Source organism: Passer montanus, unplaced genomic scaffold (genome assembly GCF_014805655.1).
Source record: "Passer montanus isolate IOZ18808 unplaced genomic scaffold, ASM1480565v1 scaffold54, whole genome shotgun sequence".
NCBI classification, from domain to species: Eukaryota; Metazoa; Chordata; class Aves; order Passeriformes; family Passeridae; genus Passer; species Passer montanus.
This window is the reverse complement of record NW_024370374.1, coordinates 363,613-377,630: the sequence shown is the minus strand read 5'-3', so window position 1 is coordinate 377,630 and position 14,018 is coordinate 363,613. Positions and strand designations below refer to the sequence as shown.

At 38.9% G+C, this 14,018-nt stretch overlaps 1 protein-coding gene across 11 annotated transcripts in view; it reads right to left on the bottom strand.

Annotated features, from left to right (window-relative positions):
- NAV2 (neuron navigator 2) overlaps positions 1-14,018 on the bottom strand; it is a 372,985-nt gene that overhangs the window by 72,725 nt on the left and 286,242 nt on the right. For all 11 annotated transcript variants that reach the window (XM_039724986.1, XM_039724990.1, XM_039724991.1 and 8 more), the window contains one exon: positions 9,014-9,136. In XM_039724986.1, the coding sequence (XP_039580920.1) occupies positions 9,014-9,136 (123 nt within the window). The remainder of the gene's footprint in view (positions 1-9,013; positions 9,137-14,018) is intronic.

Sequence of the window (14,018 nt, the reverse complement as noted above, 5' to 3'; positions counted from 1 at the left end):
AATTACATCATCCCATTGGGAGATGCTCCACCCAGGAAGAGGAGCCAAGCATTCCTACCTGGATGTAATCTGAGACTTGGAACACCACAGGCAACTTTTTCCCGCTAGATTCCTAGAGGAGCAGCTTTCTTTTCCACTGCATTCCCAGAGGAAGCCCAGACCCATCTACATCATCACTGGACCTTCAGAAGAAAACTACACCCTTCTACAGGACCACTGCTCCAACAGAATCTGTCACTCCAGGAGGATGGCAGCCACCATTTAATGGAACTGCTACCAACACCATGACCAACAGGGTGTCAGGTCATATTCTGACTCTGTCAGTGTTGTTTTGTATTACTACATTTTTATTTTTTATCCTTTTTAAAAAAATCCTAATAAAGAACTACTACTACGACTCCCATACCTTTGTCTGAGAGCGCCTTTCAAAATGATAATAATTCAGAGGGAGGGGGTTTACATTTTCCATTCAAGAGAAAAAGCCTCCTGCCTTCCTTAGCAGACACCTGTCCTTTCAAACCAAGACAAAAAGAAAAAAAAAAAAAGAAAAGAAGAAAAGAAAAGAAAGAAAGAAAGAAAACTCCAGCAAAGGTCAGAAGAGCATGCAGGAAAACACATGCATCTTACATTTGGACTCAGAATTCTGATATAATTTTCTAAACAATACCATTACAGGAAACATTAATCTGCTAAAAAGGAAGCTTAGATGCTGGCTATTAACATTAATACTTCTAATACCATGGAAGCAAATACTAATAAACTTTTGTTATAATCACAAGACAATACATAGCTGTATAGCAGGAGGAAAAACAAATAAATATTGAAATTTACAATTATAGACAGCACAGATAGACAAGCTAAGATCAAAAGGTAAATGTTTAGGTTTTCCAGTAATAAGATATTTAGTAATAAACACAATATTTGAAAAAAATCACCAGTCTAGAAATTTGCTTTACAGCCACAATGAGCTTCTACCTTCTTCAAACAGCCCCAAACTGGAATTCTGCTTTGGAAGCCTGACAGCTGTCTGCTATTAGTTTTATCTATTCAATCTCCAAATCCCAAACTCAGAGGTTACTGATGTAGGTCAGTTGTGAGACTGTGTTGACTCTCTTGCCATTTGACATGGAAAACCAAACAACAAAGTCTGCTCTGTGTCAGCAAGCATTTCACATTCTTCGGTTTGTCATGCAAAGCACAAAGACCCTGATACAGTTCAAAATGCACTCTTTGTATCTACAATCTTGTTTACTCTTGGAATACAAGCTTAATTTCCCACATGTCTAAAGTATTTTGAAAGCCACTTCATACAATAGAAAAGACAGTGCTAATCTTTGGCAGTGGAACCAGAAACAGAGGGTTTCAGAAGAGCCTCCAAATCAGCACTGAGATCAACTTTATACTTATATACTTTGAGTGGGGGTGTATGAAAGGAAGCACTTCTTCAGGAAAATCTAGTGGTGTAGGATCACGGTTTTGCCATCCGTAGATGTAAATTATTTGGCTGCTTAACTCAGGCAGTTTTCCCTGTTTTCACAGAATCATCACCAACAATTCTGGAAAAGGCAAGGTCCCTTCACCATTCCACACACCCAGTGCAGCCTTCCAGGGAAGCACAAACTGCATGGGCAATAAGAAAGGCCTAGCTTAGTCACCATGAGTTGCTCCCTTGAGGGCACCTCCCACCTTCCTTTAGCTTTGTAGTGAACAGCAGCTGCTGGCCTCAGCATTTTACTTGGATGCTACAGGAGAGATGCAAATATGCCCTAAAATATAAAGGAATGCAGAATGAGAATCACAGCTACAAAAGCAAGGGGCATGACACCAGGGGAAAGGTTTCAACAAGAAATGCATCTCCTAAAGCCTAGGTCCAGATTATCTCTTTCATATCTTTACATCTAATCAAAACAGGCAATTTTGAAGAGGATTAGAACTAGAGTGATAACCAAGCATATGAAGATTGCCCAATCAAATGACTTCGGAAGGAAGAGCTTGCAGCTGTAGTGTGTTTTGTTTGGTTGGTTTTAGTACTGAGTGGTAGAATTCTGAGAGGTGGCACCTTCTCATATGAAGAATTGCTGAAAAAGGCAAAGAACTGCTCTCAGTGCCTTGTCAGCCTGTGGAGCTACTAAACCAGGTATTGGAGCATACCTGAGTACCTGAGTAAGAGAAGAATAGGATCATTCTTGGCTTCTTGAATACACACATGTCCTTACTGCAGTAAAATCTGCTCTTTTTTTGTGGCCATGAATACGCAGAGAAGGAATTGTCCCCAGGGAAACCCAATTCTAATTTTACAAAAAGTCAGTTAACTAATAGGCATAGAATTGATTCAACAGCCAGCCCCCACAGGTCAATCATACATCTGCTATTGCTACATTACATGGCATTTTGGAGCCTGGATAGAATTTTCTACACAAACACAATCTCAGCTGAAAAATTATCTACTTCCTTAAGTCATCCCCTCCTCAAAACTCTCTCTAGCCTTCCAACAGCTTCTAACCTCTCTAAGCTGGTTGTTGGAATCACACTCTTAGCTGCCAACATGCAATGAGTAAAATTAGACCAAGCCTAGGAAACAAACAAAACTCTCAAACCTATCTCCATTCCTTTATGCCTGTCTGAACAGAAATAACACCACGAAATCCTACAGAAATACTGCCCAGAATACTTTGTCCAGTGTACCACATGCACACCCCTCCAAAAATGTGTAAAAAGAAAAAGGAAAAACATTGTCACTGTGTCTACTGAACCAATTCACACAAACCTTGTGTTATGTAATGAAAATTTTTGCTTCTAAACCTGAAGAAAACTTTACAAGAAGTTTGTCATCTTTTAGGTCACTGTGTCAAAGTGTCAAAGACACTGCTTCCCTTGACTAACCTTGGCATGTTTGTAGAGTGTCCTTTTCTTTCTTTTGGTAATGCTCATTTCAGCCACCTGGTACAGCTACTATACCTTTGTTTTGAACTACTATTTGTTGCTTAACTTTGCAATTACTTTATGGAATCTAAAACCACTTTGGATTGCAGCTTGTGAAAAGATTCCTTGGAAAATAAAAGTATATGGTATTGTGATTCTAATCAGCAAATCCCACGGCCATAAATGTCAAAGAATCTTTGCAATGTGAATTTCCACTGCTTTTGAGAGTCAGTTTTCAAGATAAATTTGGGATCCTTCAAAGACAGAGAGATGGATATCTACAGGTACCAAGGTACAATTTGCATATTTAGAAGCAATACCGCTTTTTTCTAATTTAGTGATAAAATCCAAACAGATGGCCAAACAGTGCAGATGATCTGCTAGGCATGAATCATTTCACCAGTCCTGTGACTTTGCTGTTAAGCAACTCTAGATGGGCATATATACACAAACTGCAGAGACTCACAGCAGAGACACAGTGAGCAATGAATGCTCAAAACCACTTTTTATCTATATTATCTTAAAAAAACTTAGAGAGTTTAAATTGTTTTTTTAGAAAATTACACTTATGTAATATACAGGATCCTTATATAGGGGTGTTTCACTGTCCTAGTAAGAAAAATAAATGGGAAAAGTGGAGCTTGTAAGTATCTTAATTGTAGCAACTTAATGCAAGTGCAACTTCCAGGATGTTCTGAAGTGAATGAACTGTGAACTGATGGCATGTAATCTTCCAGGCACAGTGGAAATAGTGTGGCAGCAACTTCCTCAGCTGAGACCTCTTGAGGTCTGTAGATGATTATCCTCCCTCTGCAAACTCATTCACACAGAACACCAGAGGAATCTCCCTACAATTCCTTTACAGGGAAACTCCACAAACACGTTAACACTCCTAAGAGAACACTGCAGGGCAGGGAGATGCATGATGGAATTCCACTGCCATTACAAGGCAGGAATATCTATTTCTACATATTATTGTAGCAATTGGGTCCACCTGAAGCTTAAGACATAACCCAGTCACGTTCTAACAATTTAAGATGAAGACTATCTGGTTTATGTGTCTATAGATATCTATTCCAGACCCATTTTCTCCAGTTTGCCCCTTTTATTATGTATTGTGGTACCACTGCTAGTGCAGTAGAACTCCAGCAATGATGAGATGGGGAGTGATGAAGTGATGGATGCTACACCTCCATTTAACTTCAGCTTCACTGTCTCAATTAAGAAGAAAAACTGAAATCACAGTCAGGACTTTGAGCTGTCTTATCCTACCATAAAACTACATAAAGGATACCTTAACAGAAATTTCATTTTTCTTTTCCTTATATTATAAAATTTCCATTGTCTACAATAAATCAGCACATGACCCCCCCCCCCCCCCAAAAAAAAAAAAAAAAAAAAAGGAAATTTGGTGCAGCTTAAAGGAAATTAGATTCAACTTCTTGAGCAATATCCATCAGCACCATGACTGTAATTCTGCTTTCAGTGGAATCTGCCTCCTCCCAAAAGCAGTGACATCTTCTCTCCCCACTTTTCAAAACAGGCCTATATTTCCCCCAACTTGATGACTTGCTTCAGCTTGCTTTTCAGCCCTTCTGAAGTGTGATCCAAATCCCCTTGGTTATGAAGGCAATCCAACAATCTCCCTCCACCACCAAGATTACTAACATCTTTTAGTAATCTCATCACTGTAGCAGGATCAGGAAATTAAATTTCAGTTAGTGAATTTAAACATACTCCAGACAAAGGGATTTACTCCACAAATGTGAAATACTGTTTACTACCTGAGCCATGACATATAAATAACTTTAATCCGTTTTTATAAAATGCAAAATAGCAACAAAATACTACTCTTCAGCTATTTTTGAAAGCCATCATTTTTACCATTTGTACTGCACTTAATGACATTGTTATTAATAGCAAAGTATGTGTGCTCTGTGTGGAATGTCCTCAGGCTTTCTGCTCACTTTCTGCTTCACTTCCACTTCTTCTTTCCTGTCCATCTCCTGTCCAGGGTCCACAGTCTACCTTGGGATTATTCAAAGATCTTTCCAAAAGCAGGAAATACTTCTAAAATGCTGACTGCCAGGAAGCAGCTTCAGTCGCAAATCTGCCTAAGAGTTAATCTGGATGTAGACTTGTTTTTAACCAAGCTGTACTCATCAGATGTGATCAGGATACAGACACACACTCTTGAAGAGCAAGCTCAGCACTGTTTTTGCTGTTTTACCTACAGTCCATCAGTGCTGTAGCTACTGGAAGCACCAAAACAACACAACCCACTCTTTGACAAGTCATTACAATCAGAAGCTGGGAAGACCTTTCTATGCCTTTATGCAAAGCCACATAATTCATGCAACCTCAAATAGAACTTCAAAAGGGAAACACTCAAAGTTAATCATGCTCAGCAGTAGGTTTTTAAGCACTTCATCACTGTTGATTTTGAAAAGGTCATATAGACACTTCCCTAATAGCAAAGTTACTCTTGACAAGCTCACATTCAGAGTCTCCTGTCCCAGCCACAAGTCTGTGAAAAAATTCAGGTCTGAATTACTTCCTCGAAATAACAGCTTACACAGGTAAGCAACTACAGAAAGATTAATTCAGATCTTATTTACCTACACATATTACAAATTTAAGTTACATATATGAAGGCAAGGACCAGATTTAGTCTCAGATGGAGCAGCTGTGTCTGACAATGTGAAATCAACTTAACCAGATGGCACACACTATGTCCATATATACAGAACAGACAAAACAATAGGATATTTATTTCCAACCTTGAAAAAAAAATCCAAAACTAAATTAAAAAAAACAATCACAAACTAAATAAAAAGGTATTTTAATGTCTTTTTTGATTTAAAATGCCTTTGTTCTAGGCAAACTGAAATTATCTTGAAGTCAGAAAATAAGCTCAGCTGTATTGTGCAATGATTCCATTAACCTTGCAATCAAGCATTAAATTCAATGCCCTTGTTTGCATTTCACTGCTGCAGGGGAAAGTGTAAAGTCTGTGCTTTACCTTACCAGAGCCAATAAATAAAATCCTCACAACTAAACTTCTACAACTAATAGCATAAGAAAGTAAAGTAGCTAGCATATTGCAAAAATTCCTCTGATAACTTTTTAATTATTAACTTCATGCTCAGAGGTTCACAGTCTTTCACACTTGTTCTCCCATGCATTCAATTAACATCTGCTTTGAACAAGTTAAATAGAATCTTCATATGTTTTCTGCATGTCCCAATAAAGTAACTCAGCACCCCTGCTCACTGCCTCACAGAATGAAGAAAACAGATACTGCACAGTTTTATTCAACTCCTTTTCCTTATGCCCATTTTCACCCCAGAAAACAACTCAGACTAAGATTATTTTTTTGTTTAAACTGAACATCATGGTCACCCAGCAAGCAAAGAGGAGCTATTTTTAAATCATTACCCTACTGTCAGAAACTCCCCATTTTAAATACAAAGCTGTGTTTCATGTCAGGTACATACAGGCAACATGTATGTGTGATTGTGATATGTGTGGAAGCCGACCATGGGACAGTTATAAAGAAAATTCTAATAAATAACTGAGGAAGTAAAGCTTGGAAGAATTTTTACAGTCCTTGCAATTAAAAGGTGGACCCACATCTGGAATCTGGACCTCACCATACGGGGATACTCCTTTCTGGGATACATCCTGAGAAAAACTAAATCACAATAGTGTATAGAATTGTGATGTAAAAATTTGGAATAGAAACTGCTGAGAAAGCTTATGAGTACCCCTATAAATATCTGTAAGCTCCAACTATGGGTGTGCAGTGGAGGGAAAAATTCCCCCACTGTTCCCAGCGCTGTACTGCTCATACTTTACCATATTAATTAATAAATTGATCGTTGCTTGAATATTGGCCTAGTCATTTATAACACCCATTTCCTGCATAAGGTATTATATTCAAAATAGAAAAGACTAAATCAAAGCAACACATCATAGTATCACCAACTCTGAGACCAAGGGTAATTTTTCTGCCATGCAGAGTCTTTATTGTGTATAGAGTCTGTCCCACTCCACGTGAACTGAAAGGATGGTTTCTGAAGCTGAAACAAATGACAACCTAGGGACTGCATTTCAGTGGGTCACAACCCCATTCTAGGTGTAATACATTTAAACACACCAATAATCCCTCTTGTCAAATGTTCCTAATTGGTGCCTGATGTGTGGTGTCTTCAGGAAAGAAGTTCAGCAAACAAGAAGTGCTGCAAGCACAGAAAATACTGGATGGGAGAAGGAACCAGTGACAGGAATGTATCACTGGCTTTCCAGAAAAGCTGTTACTTAACAACAATATACCTTAGACAAATGCTGAATTTTAAACAGACGCTTTTGCTACCATGGCAATATTGGTTCAGAAGCCACAGCAGCAGAAGAGGATGACACTTGATTCCTGTCCAGCTGCATCATAAGGTGGCAACACCCTCATCCATAGGACCAGCAGTGAATGCTGGTTGGGTTTCAAGCTGCACATTTCAGAAAGAGATGTGAGCTCCTGGAAAAATCCAGGCATATTTTACAACTGGCAAACATATGTTGACTTGTAATTCAAACTGAACTGGGATTCTCTGAGAGGTTTTAGTTCTTTTGTTTACATTTGACATCCTGCTATTTGCTAATATCACAAGGATGCCAAAGCAGATTTAGGTCTAAATCTTGGCAGATTTAGAGTTAGTTTACTTAGAAAACAAGGCTAGATTCTCCACCACTTGGGTTTCCTTAGTAATATATGCATCACAATGAATAAAGTATCAATAATATCAAGCTCAGTCATGTCCTGGGAATGACTTATAGATAGCAGAAAGAGAAAAAATCTTTAATTCAAAAATTCATTTGAACATGCACCTCAAAATTAATTTTTTATACTTAGAGGCCTCTCATGGAAGAAAAAGGATATGGGTCACTTACTGCATCAGCAGTAACACTGATCAGGTTTTGGAAGGGAAAGAAGCAGCCATATGCTGACCTCGTTAAAAGCAAGTATTTAACCCATTTATATCAACATTAATAGAATATTTCACTGGGTTCCTTTGTGACTGCACTCCCATGAATTATGGATTTCCAGTCCTCTAATTCTTGACATTTGGCCTTGACTGTTCACATTCAATCACTGGGGAGAGTCAATAGACATGAAAAGAGAACTCAGTCCTTTCTATTTCAAACACTACTAAAACAAGAGCTCAACACTTTCTTGTGCTGCCTCCTATCCACAAAAACACAGGGGAGATTGCAGCAAAACACTCAGGAGACACAAAACTAGCATTTCTCCCGACACCCCCACGAACACAAAACCTAAAATGCTCTGGTGTAAGATGAGAGAGAGATGCGGAACTCCAGGTGGCTCTTTCAAAATGTTTATATTGTATACAGCAGTCCAGGATCGTGGGTGACAGAGCCACGCCTACAGCTCTCAGCTCCAGCTGTAGGCAAGCCTGAAGACCCTTTAGTTCTGGTTACAAGGCATTATATATTTTTCTTTGCTGAGCATCTTAATACATAACAACCAATCAGCATCATATATAACACCTTTGCTATTACCTATAGCCCATCAACACTACTATCATTACCATATTAAGGTCAATATTATCCAATCACATGAGTTAGTATGTTACAGTTTAAGCTTAAAGCTGTTTTTCAGTTTTCTTGCAGTGCAAAATTCTTAAGACTTTTTTTCTGCTCACCACATCAGCATGTCTGTTTGCCTATGGTATCTTTCTGCTTTTCCTAAGACCTATTTCTGCTTGGTAAAGACATCTTTTTTGTTTGTGGTCAACATATTCTTTGCTTTAGCCATAAAACCTCCTTCCAACCTGACTTAGCCTTTGCTTTCTTAGTTGTCCAGTAATGACTGGCTCAGCAATTGTCAACTTAGACATCTATTGCTCTTCTATATCAATACTTGCTTCCATCTCTATTCTGTTCTCAGGTTCTACATTCAGAGAGCTTTCTACCAAGCATGCATATCTGTGAAACTTTCTTGTCAAACTTTCAAACCCCGGAGGAATTCATATGCAGGCGTTGAATGCCTGGATGGCCAAGAGTGTTCAGCCCCTACCTGTCGGCATCCCCGAGCCTCAGGGCCGAGCTGCGCTGCAGGGTCTCCCGCACCGTGGCCATGCCGTCGGGTAGCCGGTTCAGCCGCCGCGTGTACAGCCCCAGCCCGCCATCCGTCAGGTACCTGACAACAGAACGCCGTGTTCACTATCACAATAAAAAATTCACATATCATAACAGCACTTATGTTGTGGTTTCCCCATTTTTAAGTTAAGGATGCTACACAAAACTAGAAGCAAACAAAACGTCATTCTTGATTACATCAGAGGTACCGTATCCTCCATTGTATTCTCTATTACACCTTGCATGCTCTCTCATCACCAAGACTCGAATTTCAACATAAATGTGATAAAGGATACTTAAAGAAAACCTAACCTTCATTAAGGATACCTATATGGAAGTAATTTAATGTTTGTGAGTGCAATCATTAATGATCCCTTCTTGCCCAAAATAGACATGGTTTGTACCAGCCTGAATTTTTCCGCATGCGCTAAAACACAATCAAAATTTCAAAACTTTTACAAGTTAAGTGCAAAAATCACATTGACTTAATCCCTAGATTGTTAGAAAACAATAAACCTAAAGTATTCCCCAACTTACAGAAATCATCATGGATGAAAAGTTTTTTGCAGCCTTCTTTTGGTTCCTACATTCTACTGTGGCTACAACTGTGACCTAGAGACACCTGCATTTAAAAATTACTATTTACTATTACTATTCTTAGGCATTAATAAGTGCCAGGTGTACATATGACACTTCAGAAATTGCTAAGATAGCACATTTCTTACCTTCTGGTTTAGACAAATGAAAAATTAATGTTAAATGAGCAGAGATGGCGGGCAATGGCACAGAGTGAGCCCTGTGTTACCACCATCAGTTCATCAGCTCATGTGGGTGTACGTGAGCAGCACTGACAGCTGAGTGAACACAATGTGAAGATTTTCACACGCCTGAGACTGAAATAGCTCCAACAACCTGAGCACTACGGTCGCCGTTTCCAGAAGACTGCTGGACAAGCACCATACTCCACAGAGACAGGAGCTGACAGGACTGTATCTCCTCAATCCCTTAGCCACTCTTAGCAAATTGACAGCAGACCGCAGAATAATATCCAGATACTCAGGACACCTTCCCCTGGCTTAAGAAAGCACACAGCTTTCTCTCTGATAGTGAGACACCCCTTACCCACAGCAGGAAAGAAGAGATGCTCCGATGCTCCAAGCTGCAGGCAGCAGTGTCTCTGCTGGTGAGATCTCACTGTGCACATGTGCTTTACCCAACCCAAATTTGATTCCTACATTTATAAAAATGGGATGGTGAGCAGTTGGGAAGCCTTGCCCAATCTGCTGATTAGCATTGCAGTTCAGTGTATAAATCTGTACACAACCATCCCAGCAGCAACCCAGGAGTCTCGGTAGAGTCTTACAAAGAGGTTGCCAAGCCCATCAAGTCAGACACAGGAGTATTCCCCATTCTGCAAATCTGTGGGGATTCTCCCAATTCATAAACAAAGATTATAAAAAGCATGAGGAGCAGTTGCACTGTAGCAGGTGGAATTTGCCTTAGATTTGGCATTCTAACTTGTGTTTGACAGTTTATAAATATTTTATCATGGAAGAATATGTTTTTTCCTTAAGGTACTAAAATAAAGGAGAAGAAGAGAAAAATGGCTCCAGACCATAGTGCTATACAAACATCTGAAGAGTATTTTGCAAAAACATTTCATGTACATGTATTAATTGGTTTACTGCACCTACTTGTCTGCACACGCAAACAAGTTTCTGTATGGATACTCTCTGCACGTGTGCTGGAAAATGCAGCTTCTGGCTTTGCTGTCAGATTCCTGGCATATTGGTCCTTTGATAAGAAAGATCTGTTACAGCTGAAATAGATTGTTTGTCATACCTATCACTCAGAACTTGGAAATTAATGTAGTATTCTTAAGAGTTAGCCATGCTGAAATCAATGTCTTTTCACCAGCATTAGTGTATTTCATCTTCTACACAGAAGCCCAGCAAGCTAAAAGATTAGAATAACACTCCAGTAGCTCGAATTGAAAACTGGTTTCAAGCACTGATAAATCTCGCATGAGCAAATGGAAGCTGGATGGCTTTAGCATCTCTGACAACTAGATCATGACACTTTTCTAAACAAGTCCATGTGAAAAAGCACAGCCATAAACAATGACTTTTACCCCCATGCCAATAACACAAGTTTCTTACATGCCATGACAACACAGGATAGACTTCTGTATTTTGAAATAGGCTTGTGTAATCACAGTTTGAAAGCTTTATATCTTAAATATCCTCTACACGGGAATGTTTAATTTGGAAAAGATGCCAAAGCCAATGGTGCCTGAAGTCCTGCATGTAACAGCAAGGTGAAGGAAGAAGGAAAGGCACTAGCCTCTAAAGTCTGTGGAGAAAAACACATTTAAAATAAATACACTTTAAAATAAATGAAAAAACCCTTGTAATTATCCATTAGTTAGTACAGAGGAGATTCTAACTACTGGTACCACAAACCTCCAGCCATTGCTTTAATTTCCTTCCTCTCTATCCCTTCAAACTTCAACTGTCTTGGCTTTCAGAAACTATCTTTTCCTTACAACTACATTATTATTGCTGCAGATTTTTGCTTTATGGGAAAGGAGAATATAATGAAGCAACATTTTCCTAAAGAAAATCTTCTAATGTTTTACTCAGGGGGAAACAAGACCAAGGAAATATTATCCTGTTGATAACTGTAACAGTACTCAAAGTCATTGGAATTTATTGCCCTATCACACCCACACAATGTGGAACACAACAATATTGGCCTCTCCTCTGCAATCACACATTGCACTCCCAACCACTGTACTAGGTCTAAATGTAATTTATCTGACTTTTCATATTAAAAATAATAAGAAAATTTACACTAAAAGCCTTGCTAGCTTCATGACTGCTAAGAATTCTGCAAGCACGTTCAGTGAAAAACAAACAGGACTTAGAAATAATATTTTTTCTTATTTTACCTGCCCCAAAATAAGAAAAAGTTTAAATATATTAGTTAAGGAAATGCATAGTATCCAGACTCTTTTACAAGGATAGGTAAATTGTACCAAAAAAAATTAATCTCACAGATGCTTTATGAATGGTACCAACAGCCAGGGAGGAATAACTGCCTTTAATGAAGCTCAATATCATAATATTTAATAAATGGACAGTGAAACAATGATGAGGTTGGTAAAAAGGAGTTTCTGATCTTTTCAGGAACTAATGTACAAATACCCATCACTATAGCTTCACTCTTCATCAGCAAGGAAAAAAAGTCAACCAAATTTCTGTCAATATGAAAAGACTCAGTTTAAACAAGAGCAGTTATACAGTTAGGACTTCTAGTCCACTTTCTAGGTGACACGTTTTTCCCGTCAGAAAATGGCTCCCTGCTCTGCACTACAGGCATAAAGCAATTTGCATTGGACAACCTGGACCTTTAAGCTTCTCTTTTCTTTAGCCAAATACGCCCTTTCTGTGCCTCCCAAATTTTGAGTGCTGTAACAAGCCCTTCCAAGTGTAATATTTTTAGGGTATTTTTGACGCTGATTTATTCCCCTTTCCTGAAAGGCACACTGAGGAAACAGGAATGAGACATGGCAAGGATCAGCAAAATCCAGTGGTCTCAATCACTTGACTCCTGTCTGCACTCCGTACTTACTGACAGATGCAGCCAGCCAACAGCGCACTTACTTTTATGGTCAGACAACTCTACCACTTCACATGTATTCATTTGACTCCTTAATTCATGAATATGAATTTTTCAAGTTTGAAAATAAGCAGCCAAGGGGAAAGCATTCTTTATTTAAGGATTAGGAAGAGAAGGGGCAGCAGGTAAATCAGCAACACACAACAGACAAGGCAAGCCTACCCTGACCTGCTCTGGATCCTGTAGCTCCATAATCCCAATCCCACAAGCAGGAGAACAGCAACATGCCTCGAATGGGACCTGACTCTGGCAGCTCAGGTGCTCCTGCCTTCCTCTTGGTGCTTTGGATTACAAGCTGATGTGGAAAAAGCTGCCCAGGTGTCTCCTGGGCAGATGATTTGCCTAGCAACCCAAGAGCTTGAAACTTTAAGAAACAAAAAGCTTGAGGGAATTATTTCACATATCAACATTGGCTTTGACATGAGGAAATGTCTCCTATTGATGTAGTAGTAACACTGTTATCCTTAATGCTTTCCTTTAAATATCCATTTTCACTAAGCTTCATCTGTCTCGTCATTACAGTCAGTGAAATGAGATCAAGGGGCTTAATGACTTTGAGTATCAAAGAACAACTCTGACTTTGCCAGTGCTGAAAACCCACAGAAGAGAACTCCCCAGTGCTGTTTCTGAAATATGCTGAATGGGATCAAAGCCATCCTGTTATTGCAACTACGAATATATCCTAAATCTGACTTAAAAAAGAAATGCTACCCTAACAGCTGGATGATGACAACTGCAAATTTCTCAGTTTAGTATCAATTTGATCTACATTTTTCATTATAACACTGGCATTAGACCATATGGGCTGTTTATGTCCCCTGAAGTCTTTCAAATCACTATTCTTGCCTGACTTGAATCAGGACTTGGTAAGTACTTGATCTCCTAGCCAAAGGGTTGGACACAGACACTGTCTACAAGCCTATGGTTGGTTTAGATTCCATTATTGATCCCTATGAATTTCAACAAGAACATTCAAGAACAGGATTAGGTTCTGATCTTGCAAGTAGGGACTCCAATACAACGCCCAAATCCCTAATATTAGACCAAATATTACAGTTCAGATTCACAGAAAGGCAAACCTATTGATCAATTAATAAAACTGAATTTATATTTAAGGTAGCCTATAAGTTACAGAGTAACAGACTTTCACCCATAATCAGTAACGCTTTATAATTAACAAACTAATGAATGAACTATGAATTATTTTGCAGATGCTTAACCCAAACATGGAGTAAGACCTGAACGAATTACTCGCAGACTCA